This window comes from Saimiri boliviensis, chromosome 13, assembly GCF_048565385.1.
Source record: "Saimiri boliviensis isolate mSaiBol1 chromosome 13, mSaiBol1.pri, whole genome shotgun sequence".
In the NCBI taxonomy this organism is placed as follows: Eukaryota; Metazoa; Chordata; class Mammalia; order Primates; family Cebidae; genus Saimiri; species Saimiri boliviensis.
The window spans coordinates 40,924,694-40,942,752 of NC_133461.1; the positions used below are offsets into that span (position 1 = coordinate 40,924,694).

General features: G+C 55.6%; 1 protein-coding gene across 50 annotated transcripts in view; it reads left to right on the forward strand.

Moving 5' to 3' along the window:
• The window catches only part of CELF4 (CUGBP Elav-like family member 4), a 322,490-nt gene that overhangs the window by 241,518 nt on the left and 62,913 nt on the right, over positions 1-18,059 (forward strand). For 25 of the 50 annotated variants that reach the window (XR_012513121.1, XR_012513123.1, XR_012513122.1 and 22 more), the window contains exon 3: positions 817-895. Coding sequence is in view for 44 of the 50 variants with exons in the window: in XM_074383559.1 (XP_074239660.1) it covers positions 817-895 (79 nt within the window). In the remaining 6 variants the exon portion in view is untranslated. The remainder of the gene's footprint in view (positions 1-816; positions 896-18,059) is intronic. The other 25 variants (XR_012513124.1, XR_012513125.1, XR_012513126.1 and 22 more) reach the window with 1 other exon arrangement.

The window sequence follows — 18,059 nt, forward strand, 5'->3', positions numbered from 1 at the left end:
ACCTCCGCACTGGAGAGCCCACCCTGGTGCCTCCAGGTGAGACTAGAAGCCAGGCAGCAGATCCTGGAATGCTTGGAGTCCAGAGACCCCTAGTGGCAGGAACAGGCCATTGACACGGATCCCCAAGAGGGAAGAGAGGCCGGCAGGCAGGGGAGTCAGGCCTTGCCCTCCTGTCCTCCTGGCACCCAGACATCACAGGGGCCAAATAGCTGTGCCCACTCTATGCACTGTCTGAGAGGACGACCCTGGCTGCAACCTGGAGCCCCAGCCCTGAGCTCTGCTTTAACCATGGAGCTGGGCGGCCTGGGGCCTCAGCCACCTCTCACCCACAGGCCACGTCTGCCAGCTGGCATGGGTTGGGGTGAAGCTGGATGCCCTGGCCTGGGTGGGGTCCATCTGCAGCCAGCGACCAGCTCATCTCCATAAAGGCAGATGTCTGGAGTGAACTAGAGCTGAGCGAAAGGTGTGCTTTGGGGACACAAAGGCCTTGTGTGACACAGAGAGACAAGGCCAGCGTGTCCGTCAACCTCAGAATCTGATAACAAAGGCTAGCAGGAACTGCTTGGAGTCAGAGGAGGAGGCACCCTAAGCTCTCCCATCCAGACAGACCCCCCAAAAGAAGGGGACCTCGGGCTTGTGCGTCGAGGGGAGATGGGCCGAGCTTTGTAAAGGTGTGTGCGCCTGCAGCAGCATGTGGGAGCGCGTGTCTGTGGGCGCAGTCTGCATCCCTGCATCCACCTGTGCACCTGAGCATTGGGTGTCTGTCTCCTCATCCCCAGGCCTGCTATAACGCTGTCCCCCTGTGCTCTGTTGCAGATGAACCGGCCGATCCAGGTGAAGCCTGCGGACAGCGAGAGCCGAGGAGGTAGTAGCTGCCTGCGCCAGCCCCCTTCACGTGAGGGCCCACTTGTCTCTGCCCCGCTCCCCCCTCACTCCTCCCTCTTTTCCCTGATGCAGCCCTGCGATGCAGCGACTCCCCACCTCCTCCTCTTGCCCCTCTGGGGATCTCGTGGTTGAGGGTTGGGGAGAGAGCTTTGGAGCTCTGGGTGACTGGTGTGGAGAAAGAGAAGAGGGAAGGAGAGCAATTGGGGTCTTCCACATGGTGGGGCTTGTGCCTCTCTGAGTAAAGAAGTGCCTCGTCCTGGGGCATTCTTCTCCCCTCCGTTAAAACACCCAAAAGGGTGTGCCCACCTGGGTGTTGCCAAGGAAAACCCCACCCTGATGGGACTCATGCAGTCGCAAGGGAGGCAGGAAGTGGTCACAGCTGTGCCATAGGAGGATTCAGGCCACAGGAGGCAAATCTGAGTGGCCCACGGGGGTGTGGGCACTCAAGGCCAGCACTGAAGCAGAGATCCTGGAGATAGAGGTAGGCAGTTGGGCAGATGTCTGGAAAGGGACAGAGGGGAAGGTCCACAGACGCTTGCCCCAGAACATGGACTCCCTGGAGCCTGGCCGTGGAGAGCCTGGGTGAGGGAATGCCGCACCTTGAGGCTCAGCCCTGGAAGGACCAGGCAGATGGCCAGCCAGGAGCAGCTGAATCCCCAAGTGACAGCGTCCTCCTGGTGCAGTGCCTGCGTGGCTGTACTGCTACCTCTCACTCCAGCCCTGGGGGTGATCGGGGCCCACCCTGGGCACAGCCCTGTCCCTAGGCTCCTCTAGATGAGATTCAAACATTAAAAGAAAATGACATTAAAAGACATTAATACTCTGACATTAAAAGAAAATGAAAGGAGAGAACATGGCAAAGAAAATTCATCTAGCATCCAAGATCAGGTGTCCCTGACCCTGGCACCAGCTCCTCCCCCAACAAACTGTCCCCATGATATGGAGCCCATCGCACCTCACTTGTGGGAGAGAAAGAGACTCACCAGCCCCACAGGGTAGAATAATGTGCAGGCACTGCCAGGTGCCCCCTTCCTGACCCGCCACCTTGGGGAAGGTGGATTGCCCTTCCCAATCACCAGCCGCTGGGCTCTCACACTGGGCGCCATTCCCACTGGGCCCTGCTCAGAAGCTGCTCTGAACTGAGCTCTCAGCCACTTCTCCGGGTAGGTGACCAAACGGAGGCTCCTCCAAGCAGGCGAAGGACCCCCAAGGAGAGACTCTGTCCTCTACCAGCAAGGGGCCCCAGCCTGAGTTCCCGTAGAAGCGCAGCCAGGCAGTGAGCCAAGCAGCCATACAGAAGTGGGACACTTGCAGAGGACAGACAGACAGTGGCTCCCTCCCTCCAGCCTCCTCCCACAATGGAGAGACCTTGGAAAAATTGAGAACACCCATGAGGACACCAAGGGGAGCATAAGGAGTTGGGGCCTTTTTTTTTGCCCTGAGAAGGTGACATCGGATACAGCCTCCAAGGTGACCCCAGCCTACCCTTCCCCTAGCCAGAGCTGGGGTGTCCAGCATGAGGGCCCCTGCAGTGAGATGGGACAGCCAGTGGCAGCTGTCCTCTGCCTCCCGGCCAGGAGCTCTTGGCTTCTGCTAACCCCGCCATGCCCTGGGTTCTGGCCTGGGTGTCCGTGTTCAGCACGCTCCCCCAGCCCAGGCCCGGGCCCAGTGCTCCAGGTTTCTTCCCGCTTGTCACGTCAGCCAGGAACTAAGGAATTTCTCTCTCCCTCATCTCCTCAGAAAGTTTACTGGGAAATTAAGGGCAAAAAGTCAAGTAGGCAAAAGCTACTTGCAGGTTTGGAGAGCGAATTGTCCTGGAAGGAGCTGCAGTGTGGCCACTGGTGACCTGCTGAGCCCTGGAGCCTGGGCCTTCCCAGAACTCAGGACCCCTCCCAACCCAGACCTCAGATCCTATCCCCCAGGGCTTGGGCTGGTGTCTCGGTGCTGCCTGAAGGGACCCGGTGTCCCAGGGTACAGACACACCTCCTGACGCCCACTGAGTGCTCGGCCCTAAGGACCCGAGTAGTAAAGGTCCAGTTGGTTGAGGGGTAAAGATGCTTTAGGTGTGAGGGGTCCATGTGAGTGAAGCCCACCTGGTTTGTGCTGCCTGCTCCTGTCCCTTCCTTGGCAGTGAGAGGAGTGCCATCCTCAGCCTCTCCTGGGGCTCATGAGGCACACAGCAGTGCGAGGAGGGGCGTCTCCTGGAGACCAGCACCCACCCAGGCACACAGTGACTCATCTGCAGCCCTCACTCCACACGGCCCAGCCAGAAGGCAGCGGCGTGGGGAAGCTCTCAAGGACAGGCAAGAAGCTGGGGCAGCAGGTGCCAGCCACAGTTCCGGAGAGGGGATTCCCAAGGTGGGGGCTGCCAGAGGGCTTGGGAGAGGTGGCACTTCTGCCCTTGAAGGTGGGGGATCCCACAGCTGGAGAGGGGGGGATGGCATGAACAAGGATCACAGAGCCAGGCCTCTGAGGGCCACAAGGAGGTGCCATCTGGCACAGAGCAGTAGGTCAGAGTCCAGCCGGTTTTCTCCAGCATGGCTGGAGAGGGGTATCTGGAATCCCCTCTGCCCAGCAAGGCCATCCTGGGCTCTAACTCAAACCTTTCTGTCCCTGAACTTGCCTCAGAGGCAATAGCTCTCTGACTCCAAGATGCTAACCTCATCGGCTTTCCCCTATATATCTCCTGCGGCTGACACTTGCCCCAAACCAGATTAATCAGCTCTTTTATTCTTCTCGCAGTAGAAAGTAGGGGGGAGCCAAACCTAAACTCTATCTATTAATTGCATATTCAGTATTAAACAGCGAGATGGCCCTGAGTCAGCACTATCACCAAGCTTTTTTTTTTTTTTTTTAAGAAAGTTAGTTTAAAATAATTTAATAGCCATTAAATACTTCTGGGGAGAAGGAGAAGGAAGAGAAGTGAACATTTTAAAAGATTAAAGAAATGGGCAAAAGGAGAAGGGAATAGAAAGAAGGGATGGGAGAGGGATGGAGGAGGTGGGTGATGGCAGCGGGCAGGAGGAGAGGAGAGAAGGAGGTGAGAAAAATAGACAGGTGAGGGGAGAAGAAGCAGGAGTGGGGGTGGGGAGAGAGGCCTTGAAGACAGTGGGTGATGGAAGACTGGGGCACAGTGGTGCAGGGGGAGGGGAGCAGAAGCAGGCAGTGGCCACAGAGGGAGAGGGAGGGTCAGCCCCAGCCCTGGCTCAGCAGCAAGCCAGGTTACAAGTCCCCAGAACCCAGAGGACACAGGATACCTGTCCCCAGCTGCCTGTCCAGGTGCACTTGAATGCTCATGAGCAGCACAGAAAGATGTGTTTTCTGCCTAGGATTTGTCCTGGAAGGAACATGCAGGGGTCTTTGGCCAGGGGACAGGAGGAAGGCTTCTCTCCACCTCGCCCAGCACAGAGCTGGCTGCGGCCCCCTGCACGGCCATATCATGGTTCCACTTCCTCATCCCCAACCTCAAGCTTCTAGACACGTGCCCGGTCACATCCACCACACGCATGAGGTATAGGGGTGTCTGGGGATGGGCCTGGGCAGCGTGTTGGCAGGTCTGTGTGCACAGGAGCGCTTTTTAACTTTCCTGTCTCTGACACACATGGATTGCTGGCTGAGGCTGACTGGCCACTGTCAGGAGTGATTCAGAGAGCTCAGTTCATTTTTTTTTTTTTTTTTTTTTTTTTTTTTGAGATGGAGTCTCACTCTGTTGCCCAGGCTGGAGTGCAATGTCGTGATCTCAGCTCACTGCCATCTCCGCCTCCCAGCTTCAAACAATTCTTCTGCCTCAGCCTCCCGAGTAGCTGGGACTAAAGGTGTGTACCACCACACCCAGCTAATTTTTGTATTATTAGTAGAGATGGGGTTTCACTATATTGGCTAGGCTGGTCTCTAACTCCTGACCTCGTGATCCGCCCACCTCAGCCTCCCAAAGTGCTGGGATTACAGGTGTGAGCCACCACGCCCGGCCTCAGTTCTTTTTCCTTTGGTGTGAGGGCAGTGGCAGCCTTGCCTCTTAATGGGTGGGCGTGGAGACACAGGTACAGAAGGAAGTAGAGCTGGCTGGGTGCTTGCCTGGAGCACCCAGCAAGAGTGTAGGAGGCAGTTCTTGTTTCGATGGAAGGTTCTTGTCTGGAATGAGCTCCAGCTCAGGCCCACCTCCGTCTCTGGGCCTCCTATCTCCTCACATGGGGGGCTCAGGAGTCATTATCCATAAAGTAGCTGTTTATAGAACACTGACTGAGGGCTGGGGATTTTGTGGAAATACGTTTTTTTAATTGTTGTTTTTCGTTTTTAAGATGGAGTTTCACTCTTATCACTCAGGCTGGAGGGCAGTGGCACGATCTTGGCTTACTGAAACCTCCGCCTCCTGGGTTCAAACGTTTCTCCTGCCTCACCCTCCCAAGTGGCTGGGATTACAGGCACCTGCCACCACATCCAGCTAATTTTTATATTATTAGTAGAGATGGGGTTTCACCATGTTGGCCAGGCTGGTCTTGAACTCCTGACCTGAAGTGATCCACCCATTTCGGCCTCCCAAAGTGCAGGGATTACAGGCATGAGGCACTGTGCCTGGCTGGTAATATGTTTAATTTATACAGCAACCTCAAGGTATGGATGTTCTTGGCTCCACTTAAAGGTACAAACCAAGGCACAGAGAGGCTAGATAGCTTCTTTTAGGGCATATAGCCAGAAAATGGCAGAGCCAAAATTCCAACTTCTACCTGTTAGCCCTCAGAACCCAGGTTACATGTATTCTTGTCACTCCCAGGAGGGCTTCTCGGACTGTGTGGCTCAGGGGCAGTGGGAAGGAACCACAGACATTTGTCTCACCTTTAGGCCCATTCTCAAGGCAGCTGAGGTGAGAGGAGGAGGGTTCCAGGTGAGGAAGGCAGGATGAGACTGGACAAGGAGCTCCCAGACCTACCCATGAAACATGAATGACCAGGGAAGGAGTGGATCAGAGAACAAAGAACTGACTGTGGCCTAGAGCAAGCAGGAAGGGCTTCCTGGAGGAGGTGGGAATTAGATCAAGAGGTATAGATATGCTGGGATACAGTGAGGACACAAAGTTAAAATGGGGCCTTGAACACAAGGCCGAGGGTTGTCACCATTGGAAGCAGGAGCACTGATCCTGGGTAAGAGATCACAGACAGAGAGAGGGCAGGAATCTCCTGGGCAGGAAGAGAAGAGAGTGCCCCTGCTACGAACACCAGGAGCTGGGGCTCCAAATAAGTAAGGAAGGAAGGCCAAAGGACAGCCTCCCCAGGAGCTATTCCTCGGCCTGCGGGATCCAGCCATCCCCCAAGAGCACACTGGAACAAGCTGATTTACCCCCAATATAAGCAAACTAATTCATTCACCAGTGATGCTGGCTGGGGACAGAGAAGAACCAGAGGGAGGGCAGGCCCATCCCTGCCTGCCCTGACCACGGCAGCTGGCCCCTCAGGGGTGATGATACCTCCCCAGGGCATATGCTGCCGTGTCCTGTGCCTCCTAGCAGCAGACACACCCCACCCCAACACCCCAAGAGCTGACTCCTGCTCAGCTTCTAAATGGAGTGTCCATGGGTGTCCCTAGGGCACCACCTGCAACCCTGACCACATCCTCTCCCCCAGCTCTCAGTCCAGGTGACAGGACAACCCCCACCAAGATGCCTCCTGCAGCCAGGTTGTGGGGCCTCCTTCCGGGGGGTCGGAGATGAGGAGGTAGGAGCTCTGACTGCCTTGGCCTCAGGCAGCCAACTTGCTTGGGAGCTCCTGGGCTGAACGGAGGTGTTTGCCCACCCCCACTGTATGAGCCCAGGAGGATCAGTGGCCATACAGGGACCCTGAAGGAGGGGACGAGTGGCTGAGACCTGGGTCAGGTACAGACAAATGCAGATGTGTGCCATCTCCCCTGTGTCCCTGGGAAGGACGTTTCTTTCCCACCTTCCTAGGAGCATGTGTAGAACTGGGAGTGTCGGCAGTGCCTCTGTCAGTGACCATGAGTGCGTGGCACACCAGGGGGTGCTCCACAGGCCAAGCATGTGACAGCACCCTGGGCTCCTCCAGACACCGTGCAATGAGGCCCACGTTGGCTAAACCCCAATGTGAGGGTTTAGCTAGAAGGTGAGGATGGGCTTTGATGAGACTGGCTGGGGTGGGGCACAGACTGGGGCCACCAGGTTTATCTCATCAATATGAAGTGATAGAAAAGCCAGCAAGGTGGCTGGCTGGGGAGAGAAGAGTCCTGGGAAAGAGTGGACTTGGGGGCTCCCTAGGAGCTGCCACCTGCCCGTGCTCATCTTGTCCGCGTGTCAGGGCCCGTGTCTGCCTCTCTGCCTGTCCTGTGGGTTGCCTTTGTCTCTTTCTACCGTCAGCCACGTGAGAACCAAGTGGAAGCTCGGTTCAGTAGGGCCTCGGGGGTAACAGGCCCAACTCTTATCTCCCAAGGCACAGGCTTGGGAGGGGACAGGCCTGGCACTGGGGAGTCCATCCAGAGGGAAAACAGCAAGAAAGAAAACCACCTTCTAGGGTCTGCCACCCTCTCCAGGGACCCAGAACTGAAAAGCACATGACACACAGACACACACAGGTGGCCACCTGCATAGTAGAATCAGGCCCAATTGCATAGAGAAGCTGCCGGATGAAGCCACCAGCCGACAACACACCTCCAGCTGTGGCAAATGAGGCCCAGGCTGGAGGTCCCACCCCTGAGGGGCTCCCGAATCTCTCCCTGGCCAGTAGAAGCCTGTTTTCCTCCAGGCCTGGGGGAGATCAGCAAAGCAGGCAGCTGAGAAACAAGCCCAGAAGAAGTGAGGGCAGCAAGTGAAGGCAGGCAGGGCTGAGCTGGCTTTAAGAATGTCCTGTTGCTCCCCGACACGTGCAAGGGAGGCTGGAGGAGGGAAAGGGGAGGGGCCCCAGGCACCAGCCAGGAAGACGGCCTTGGCAGGATGGTGGCAGTAAGCTATCTGCAGATCCCCTGGGAAGTTTCTGAGGGTGAAGGGACCTCTTTTTTTTGAGACAGAATCTTGCTGTCACCCAGGCTGGAGTGCAGTGGCACAATCTCGGCTCACTGCAACCTCCACCTTCTGGGTTCAGGCAATTCTCCTGCCTCAGCCTCTTAAGTAGCTGGGACTACAGGAGCCCGTCACCACACCGGGCTAATTGTGTGTGTGTGTGTGTGTGTGTGTGTGTGTGTGTGTGTGTGTGTAGAAACAGGGTTTCACTATGTTGGCCAGGCTGGCCTCAAACTCCTGACCTCATGATCTGCCCACCTCGGCCTGCCAAAGTGCTGGGATTACAGGCGTGAGCCACCACACCCTGCCAGGGACCTCTTTTATTATCCCCTACCCTTCCCAAGCCCTGTAGAATTGCTCTTCTTCCTCCCTCAGCCTCTGTATCTAGACCTGGGAACCAGTGCCCATGTTTCTTTCTTTCTTTCTTTCCTTTTTGAGACAGAGTCTCACTCTCTCACTCAGGCTGGAGTGCAGTGGTGTGATCTCAGCTCACTGTCACCTCTGCCTCCCAAGTTCAAGCGATTCTGCCTCAGCCCCCGCAGTAGCTGAGATTACAGGCGTGGGCCACCGCATGGCTGGGAGCCAGTGTTTCTTTCCTCCCTACACTCCCCATATTGTGTCTCTGTGTCCGTGTCTCTCAACCTGTCTCTAGCAGGACCTGGGCAGGGTGAGGAAGGCATGGGAGGGTTGGGGGTCAGTGTGACACCTGGGAGGCATCCCTGAGACAGCTGCTGGCCGAGTGTACCACGTTCCTGTATCCTTTAGCAGCGCCCAGCACACTCCAGTGTCTTCCGGGCGCCCCCCTCGCCTCGCCAGCATTGGTGTGGCAGTGGAGTCCCGCTGGGCCAGCTAATGAGGTTGGACACAATGTGAGTGACTGGGCTCCCAGGCCTTCCCTGAGGCCACGTTCCCCACCATAAACCCGTGGCCAACTGCATCCTCCCAGCCCCTCCACCATCTGTAGCCATATCAGTTCCTGCAGCTTTTAAAATCCTATTAAATTCCTCATTACTCCTCCGAGCATTATTTTATTTCTAAACAGACACAGACAACGTGTTGTCTGCAAGGGCTTCAAGGGGCTGAAGGCCCGCTGTGGAGTGCGGGCCCGGGTGGGGGTGCTGCTGTGGGACAGGCCTGGGGCGTGGCTGGGGAGACCTCCGAGCCACAACCGCTGACTCTTGGTGTGGGGTTTCTCCCTTGCAGACTCTTCCAGCTATTCTGTTCCACACTAGAAAGGCAGTTTAGCGAGTGTGCAGATGAACTAGACGTACAAGCTGGTCCCGCTTTACAAAAATTCAACATACAGAAATGTCAGTTTCCCAATCTCAGGAGTCAGTGAGTGACTCGCTGGACAAAGCTTCTGGGCGCACAGAAACTTGTCAGGGCTCTGCTGAGGAAGCCCCCGGCCCAGGCAGGAGGGGCTACAGAGAAACATCCGGAGGGCTGGACCACAGCACGCTGAAAATTAATCTGAAATTACACTGAAAATTAAGAAACTAAGAGCCTCCTTACCAGCTGATTTGGGGTTGGTTTGTACTCTGCCTGGGAGACCCCGGGATGACCAGAGCTAATCCTACCCCAGCATGGAGGGTGCAGTCTGGGAGAGAGGGCGTTCAGTGACTGAAGGAAAAGGAGTCTGCCCCCCAGAGCCAGAGACCCCCAACCTTACCGTCCCACAGGCCTCCACGCTTCCTATCCCACAGAGGCCTCTGAAAGGTGGGCTGGTTGTGGGCTCCACTTGTGGCCCCTATATATGTGTTTTGGGGGCTTTGTATCCTTGTTCCAGACACTGCTCCAGACCTGGACACCCACAGTTCATCACCATAGCCCTTCCACAGCCATGTCCTCGGCCAAGGGTCCTGGGGAAGCATCACAGAAAACCAAGGGAACTTTGGGTTGGGGGATAGCTACCTCCCGGTTGGCCGGGACACAGCACCTCCTAGGCCTGGGGGGCGGGCAGCAGCCCTTGTGTCTACTCTACCCCCACCCTATAAATTAGCCTCTCACCCAGCTTCCATGTAAAAACATGTTTTTGAGTGGGGGGATGGAGCTTTGCTCTTGTTTCTTGTTGCCCAGGCTGGAGTGCACTGGTGTGATCTCAGCTCACCACAACCTCCACCTCCCAGGTTCGAGCGATTCTCCTACCTCAGCCTCCCGAGTAGCTGGGATTACAGGCATCCACCACCACACCCAGCTATTTTTTTGTATTTTTAGTAGAGACGGGGTTTCTCCATGTTGGTCAGGCTGGTCTCAAACTCCGAACCTCGGGTTATCTGCCCGCCTCAGCCTCCCAAAGTGCTGGGATTAAAGGCGTGAGTCACCACGCCCTACCTAAAAATTTTTTAACAAGTAAAACAACTGTACAGCATCTCTCCAGGCCGTGGGCCCCTGCTTTGTCTGTCTGTCCTGTCCTATCTTCTCCCTGAATTTCTCAGGCTATAAGTGGGCATGTTTGCCCTTGAACAGCAACCAGCCCGAAGTGCATGTCCTGGCAGGTCTTTTGTATATTTGGTCCCAGATTTATTAAGGGCTGATGTTTAAGAAATGACATATCAGCACAAGAGGTTAATGTGAGACATAAGGCAGTATGGCCAGACAGTCGGAGGTGCTCACACACACCCTGTGCAGGGGCCTTAGAGATTAGGAAGGGCTGAAGGATTAGATGCCTCCTGGCCAGGCCCATTGCTCACCCAGGATAGGGCTTCCCTGATGGTCAGGAAGTTCTGTCACATATCTGACCACATTCCCTACCATTTTTGCTTTTGCATTTCCAGCCATTAAGTTCCCTAGATCATGGTGCAGTATTCCTCTGCCCTGGGGTTTTATTCTCAATAATCCCTGTTCCATCTGACTTAATTTTTTTCTTTTCTTTTTGAATCTTGCTCTGTCGCCCAGGCTGGAGTGCAGTGGCATGATCTTGGCTCACTGAAGCCTCCGCCTCCCAGGTTGAAGCAATTTTCCTGCCTCAGCCTCCCAAGTAGCTAGGATTACAGGTGTTCACCAATATGCCTTGCTAATTTTTTATATTTTTAGTAGAGACAGGGTTTCACCATGCTGGTCACACTGGTCTCGAACTCCTGACCTCATGATCTGCCTGCCTCAGCCTCCCAAAGTGCTGGGATTACAGGTGTGAGCCACTGCGCCCAGGCTTTTGTCGTTGTTGTTAAGACAGTATCACTCTGTTGCCTAGGCTGGAATGCAGTGGCACAATCTCGGCTCACTGCAACCTCTGCTTCCCAGGTTCAATCAATTCTGCCTCAGCCTCCCAGATAGCTGGGATTATAGGCACCCACCACCATGCCTGGCTAATTGTATTTTTAGTAGAGACGGGGTTTCACCATGTTGGCCAGGCTACTCATGAACTCCTGACTGCAAGTGATCTGCCCACCTCGGCCTCCCAAAGTGCTGGCATTACAGGCATCAGCCACTGGGCCCAGCTCTTCTGACTTAAAATTTAAGAGAATGTCTCCTTTCTTTCTCCAGCCCCTTTGTAAAAAAAAGTTTTAAAAAGCCAGGAATCCTCTTCTATTTACACAACTGGACCCAAACAGCAGCTGCGTGCAGAATTGGTCTTTGTGGTTGGGGAGGAAGTTGCTGGTGGGGAGGAGTCCCCAGGGAGGGCCCCACAGAGGCACCCGCAGAGCAGGCACACATTATAAATACGTCTGTAACTCCTGCCATAGGCGCGAAAATATAATTAACTGCAAACTTGCAGAATTTAAATGGACTTTAGATTTTCAGCTGTGGGAGGGGGTGTTGATTGATCTGCATTTTGTTTTTGAAGTTTTTTTTAATCCATTTGGAAAGTTAAGTTGAGACTCGCAGCATCTCGACAAATTCCCTCTGGCCCCGGCTAATTTAGCAAAGGATTGTTTCAGGGGAAATGGGGTATTAATCATAGCAAATGGGCTTCTGGATGATATTTAAAAGCTGCCTCATGCCTGTGTGCCCAGGAATAGGAATGACAGAGAGAAGGTACCGTGGCCCTCTCGTGTCCCATCCCATTGCCACTCCCACGTCAGTCCCATCCCAGCCCGGCCACTATGGCCACTATATGAGTGTGGAGGAAGGAGACCCCCACTTCCTTGGGAGATGGGCGAGAGGAGAGAAAGTTCCCAGGCAGTCCTCCCAGGCCCGGGTGGTGTCCTCTGCACAGCACAGGGTGAGCCCTGATGTACTGAGGACTGAGCAAGCCCTGAGCGTGGTGTATCCAGCACCTGTCAGCCCCAACATACCCCACTGGGAACAGCCTGATGACAACACAGGAATGGTGGGGTGTGCAGGGAGGGGTGATCATGGGGGAGGGACAGGGAGAGGGATGAGGCAGCACGGATCAGAGACATCAGAAGGGTAGTGCCTGCCTGGCGTTTGAAGGGCAGGAGGATCTGGGCCCAGACGCACTCAAAGAGCAGAGCTTCCTGAGTGGGAAAACAATCCAAACTAAGGCAGGCTTGGAAGACCCCAAGAGGCCAGATTGGGGGGCCTACTTTGGAGAAAAGACAAGGATGGGAGCACTGATTTCCAGAAACTGCTTTAAATGGATACATTTAGGTAAAGGGAAGCCATGTAAAGCTTTTGGGCAGGGGAGTTAGGTTATAGAATGGGTGTTGGAAGCAGTCGTCTAGGGCTACTGAACCGGATGGAGGGAGGGAGCGAGAGCAGGCAGACAGCAGGGACCTGGCTGGGCTTCACCGCCCGCCAAGCCCTCTGATCCCCATTCCATCCCCTTCCCACAGTGCTGTCGTGACCTGAGAGCTGCATCCTCCTGTTGCAAAGTGGGTGGTGATACAAGAGTAGCATAGCTGGTGAGCTGTGGAATCTTCCTTGATGACAGCTGTTGAGGTTGTCGTTTTACTTTATAGTCCAGTTCACGGGAAAGGAGAGGAGGAGGCAGGGGTACCTGCAAATGGAAATCATACTGCCCAGGGCCACAGCTATACTGAACATGTGAAAGGACAAGGAAGACTTCCTGGAGGAGGTGATAGTGGGAATGACAAGTCTACTGAGAGGACAAATCTGGGCTGTGTCATAGGCAAAGGCCTGAAAATAGAGACCAGCAAGGCAAATATGTGGCATCCTAGATATTTCAAAATAATGAAGAATTGGTTTGACTGAAGAGCAGGGTCCACTTTCTGGAATAGGAAGACCCGGATTTGGTACACCATGGGTCTCATTGCTGCTCTCAGCCCAGGGTGCGCACACCTCTGCTCGTGCACACCCACACAGCATCTGCACCTGGGGGACGCCCGCTCCTCTCCTCCTGCAGACCAGCCTCACCGGGCCTGTTCCGGACTCTTGATTGTCTAGTTCGTTCTCCCACTCGGTCTTCTGATCAGACATGCCCTGCCTCCTGTTAGAGGGCTCTGCCTTTTCCCTACCCAGCCCAGGACAAGGTACATAGGGACCAGTGACTACTTGTAGCAGCAGCTGCGAGGGCTCTGGAAGTAAGGGGGATAGAGCCAGTGGGGCCTCCATCCTCCCAGTAACTCACTCCAGGGCCTCCAATAAGAGTGCCTGAGTCTTCCAGCAGTCCTGCACGATGGGGTGAGCAGCACTTCTATTTTATGGAGGGGGAAACAGAGCTTGAAGAAGAGAAGTGACTTCCTCAACACCACATGGCTAGTAATCAGCCCTCGTCTCCGTCTTTCTGGGCACGCTTCCAAGCCTGGCTTGGGTCTGTGCTGGGGTGCTGACACCTAGAGGAAGCTCTCGCAGCATCAACACCATCAGATCCACAAGGGATGAGGATGGGTCTTGCCTCAGTCTTCAGGCTGGGCTCTCCAGCTCCTCACCCCAACCCCAAGTGCCCTTTGGCTTTGGTGGGTAGTAGGGGTCCTCAGAGAGAGTCTGAGGCTGGGCCTGCCCAGTTGTAAGCCTGACCAGCAGCAGGATGAGCCTGTCTGTGCTACCTAAATGTCAGCTGGGAGGAGCAGGTAGAGAAACTCCATGTACGCCCAGCTTGAGAACCACCCTGACCAGTCAGGGCCTTTTCTGGGGCCTGGCAATGAGAAAGGCTTTGCAGAAATCTCAAGGTCAGCCAGGACCCTTATCGGGGACAAATACATGATCCCAACATCCTGGACACCAAATCCTGGCACTGGATAACTGGCCCAGATGTCTTAGGAGGCTTGAGGCCTGCACATCAATGGCCAATTGCAAAGGACTTTCAACTTCGAGGGACAGTCCTTGCTCCTGGAGAGCTGATGGCCCATGACAGACAGGTAGATGAGGGAGATGTCTTCAAGCCCCTGCTGAGCTCTGGGCTCTAGAGAAGCTTACAATCTGGGAGCAGGGAGATCAGCCAGCAGCAGGACGGGCATCAGATGAGTAGAGGAGATGGCACATCATGCATGACAGAGGCATGGCATGTGCCCACGGAAGCAGTCAGGGAAGGCTCTAGAGGACAGTGTCTGCTAGAGTGTGTTCCTGGCTGAAAAGCTTCTGAGACCAGGCATGCAGGCCCCATGGCCTAGAGCCTGCCCAGGAGAAAAGGAGGAAACCAGTTGGCCAGAGGAGAGGGCCCCAAGGAAGGCCAGGCAAAGGAGTTGTGGGGCGGGGAGGCAGTTCCGGAAGATGATGGGGAGTCTTCGAGACCAGGGATGGAGTTGGTGATTGACAGAAGCTGGACTTAGGAAGACAGGTCACCTGCAGGGAGCACTGGACAGGGAATTAGGGGAACCAACCAGAGACCAATGCAGCCTCCAGCCATGAGGGGCTGGGCAGGGGTCAGGAGAATTAAACTATAGGTTCAAGTGCCCTTCATTGCTATGAAATGTATGCCCCAAAGATGCCCCTGCCCTGCCCCGGACCTGCTGCCTCCAGACCTCCGGGTACATGCACACTCTCAGCACATGTCCATCCTCAGACAGTCATCTCTGACCCTTCCCACCTGCCCAGCTTCATGCTGTTGGTCAGAGGGCAGGGAAGGGGTTCAGAGCTGGGAAGGCTAGTGGGGACCTCTGAAGAAAGCTGGGTGTGCTGGGAACCCCTTCCCTGCCTCTGTCTGAGCCTTGATGTCAGTTAGTTCCTATTTCTCACGGAGACTGTGCCCTCCTTGAGGGCAGCCAGGTCTGGCCCTCCACAGAACCCGGCTGGGTACCAGGCCCCACAGCCTCCTTGTGCCTGCAGCATGAGGCCCGTCTCTAAACAGACATCTTCCCCCACTTCGGGCTCTCTGCCGGTCTGAAAGCAGCCCCCTCTGTCATCTCCCCACCCCTAGCCCACAGGCATGGGGTGGGCAGTGGGGCTGGTGCCACTGACATTGGCATTCTCCTTGCAGCACATCTTAATAATTTAATGGCTATTAGCAGGGCCGCTGTGGTGGTGGGGGAGGGGGGTATAGGGGGAAGATTTATAGAGAGAATTCACTCCAGGTTGGGGTTTTGTCTTCCTCTGTTTTCCTGGCATTTATCATGCATGTTTTAATTTGGATCGGAGAGTTGCTACCATCTGGCCATTATCACAAAGAAATATTCATTTTCGCTGAGTGACACAGGCTCCATTCATCACGGAGCGCGCTGATTGCCCCGCCAGTGTGGGGCTGTGCTTTCTCCTTCATTTGAAACGAACCTTGAGCTACGAGTAGGTCCAGTTTGCCCAGAGCAGAGGCACAGGGCAAGTGGCTGCCACTGACCCTTCCAGCCAGGTGGGCCGGGAGCACCCTGAGGGACAGCCAGGTGGGAGTGGAGGACAAGCCCCCTCCTGCCGACACAGCCACCTACCCTCCCTCACTGCTCCTGGGGACGTCTTGGTGGCCCCCTCTATCTCACCCAAGGCTTCTGACAAGCAGCTTTCCCACCTGCCCCTATGCCTAGAGTGGCCAGACCACAGAGATGGCAGAGGTGGCCCCTCTGCCCTCACCCTGGGCTCCAGCATTTGAGAAATGTATCAGTGCTGTCCTGTCAAGCACAGAATTTGCTTCAGCAATCTAGCCCTGACAAAGTATCACACTATCGGTGCCATTTCAGGTCAGAGCTGTGTTGGGGACAGAGGGCCCTCCCATTCTCCTCTCGTTACTTTACACTTTATGGTGGCACTGTCAGCACTGGGCCCCATGGGAACAGACCTGTTGGCCTCCAGCTGGGACATTTCCTTTCATCTACTGGCCACTCACTGAGGAGGCATGCCCTCAGGGCCACTGAGGGGCTCTTGTCAGGGACTAGCCAGAGCCTAGGCACAAGGCTGGGACCCCCTGGCGGGGGCAGCACAGACCACCTCTTGACTAGGCTGGGCCACACAGGAAGCCATTCAGGGAGCAGCCACCCGGATCCGGATCCGAAAGGCAGACAAAGGAGGAGACAATCTCCTTTCACACATTCGAAGTGGGGAGTCAAAGCACTCTGAATCTGTTGGGCCCTTCTGTGTTCCCTGTCCTGGGACAGGGGTAGGAAGTAAAAATCAACACATCCCCAGCAAGTCACCCACGAGCAAGGTGGAGTTGTTCACGAGCTTGGAGACAGCAGAGCAGTGCCCCGGCCCCAGCATTAGACGTGAGAGAAGGGGAGTAAGGCAGAGTCCAAACCGACTTCCCAGGACCCCTCTGCTTTGCCCACAGGCCCAACCTGTCTACAGAAGTCCCGCTGCCCCAGGGCTTGACAGTCAGTCTTCAGGGGCTGCCTGCCAGTCTCTGTCCTAGAAACCACGGCCACGTCCTGACCCTGAGGCCCTGGCCCCCCACCAGGACCAAGATTTGCTCAAAACCCAGGGGACTGTGCGAGCTTTGGTGCCTCTTCCTCACCAGGGCAGAAAGTCCCGGGGTCCTGTCCTTCCAGTCCAGTGCACCAACTTGGCTGTAAGCAGGATGGGTGCCCCACACCCCCACCGATGCCAGGAGCAGCGTGATTCTTGGCCTCAGGGAGTTTACGGTCTGGCTGGAGCCGAGGGTAAAAACCAAGGAAACAATTAGAAGACAGGGACAGACTTAGAATCAAGGCACTAAGTTGACAGTCAGTGACGGCCATCAGGTTCAACACCAGAAACCAGCTGACCTTAGTAGCCCCCTGGCATGGGCCAGTGCCTCCCTATGGGTCAAAGTGTTTCTTTTTCCCCCAGACCGTGACTTGGGTATCGTTGCTCCATTTTATAGATGCGGCCACTGAGGCCCACAAGCTCACTTGCCAGGGCCCCCAGCTGGTGGGTGGTGCACTTAGTAAGGAGCCCAGGCCCATCTGATTCTCAGGCCATCTGCCTCCCAGCAGCACCCCACTGTGGGTCTGGGAAAACCATGCGTGGCTGTGTAGGAGTAGGCATTTCAACCAGAGAGGACAGCAGAGCACAGAGGCCCGCACAGGCCAGGATGGGAGCTGTTACACTCTAAACAGAGGAACGTGCCTGCCTGTCCTACACCCTACTTTTCTATCCCGGCACTTGCTGACCTAATTCACTGTCCACAGTCTGATCCTTCCTCCTTCCAGCAGACTGGATGAGTCTCCACTGCGTTGCGGAATGTGGAGCAGAAACATTCACTAAGAGGGACAAAGGAGGGTGCTTGGCGCCCCAGCCCCGACGAATGCTGGTGCCACCCCCACTCCTCTGAAACTCATTCAGTGACACCAGCAGCTCTGAAACATCTGCTCCTCCATCCCGGACCCGCAATTTGAATAAATTATCCCGACGTGGCGGCAGCCTGTTATTAATGGCTCGAGTTTTATAAGATGCTTTAGTTTAATAACACTGTAGCACAGCGCTGCGCTTCTCCCGGATATTTTTGTATCTCACCCCTTCCCCTCCTGCTGCTCCCCTCCACGCTGTGGCCACCTCCAAGGCTCTGGGCCACATCCCCAGCAGTACCATCGCCACCACCATCCCTGAGTCCTGCTCACACCTGGGAGCCCCATTCCTGTGGAGGTCAGTTGAGACCACTGCTGGCTCCTGTCTGGGACTTCCAGCCCCCATCCCTCCCCCTCCCTTCTGGACCCTCAGTCTTCTTTGCGACAGCCTCCTTTTTGCAAAGAGCCACCCCAGGGCTGGTGGAAGGGGGAGCACTGCCAAGCTGGGTGCTCCTCTTCTACGTTCCCCCGAAGGAAGCCCATAGCGGCAGGGCAGCTGAGGGCTAGGAGACGCCACACAGCATGGTCCCCAGGCCTGGTTCTGTGCTCCTCATCCCACCTCCAGGGCTCTGCTGAGCTGGGGACACAGCAGATGCCTAAGAATTAACCTGCCTCTCCCAGGTGGA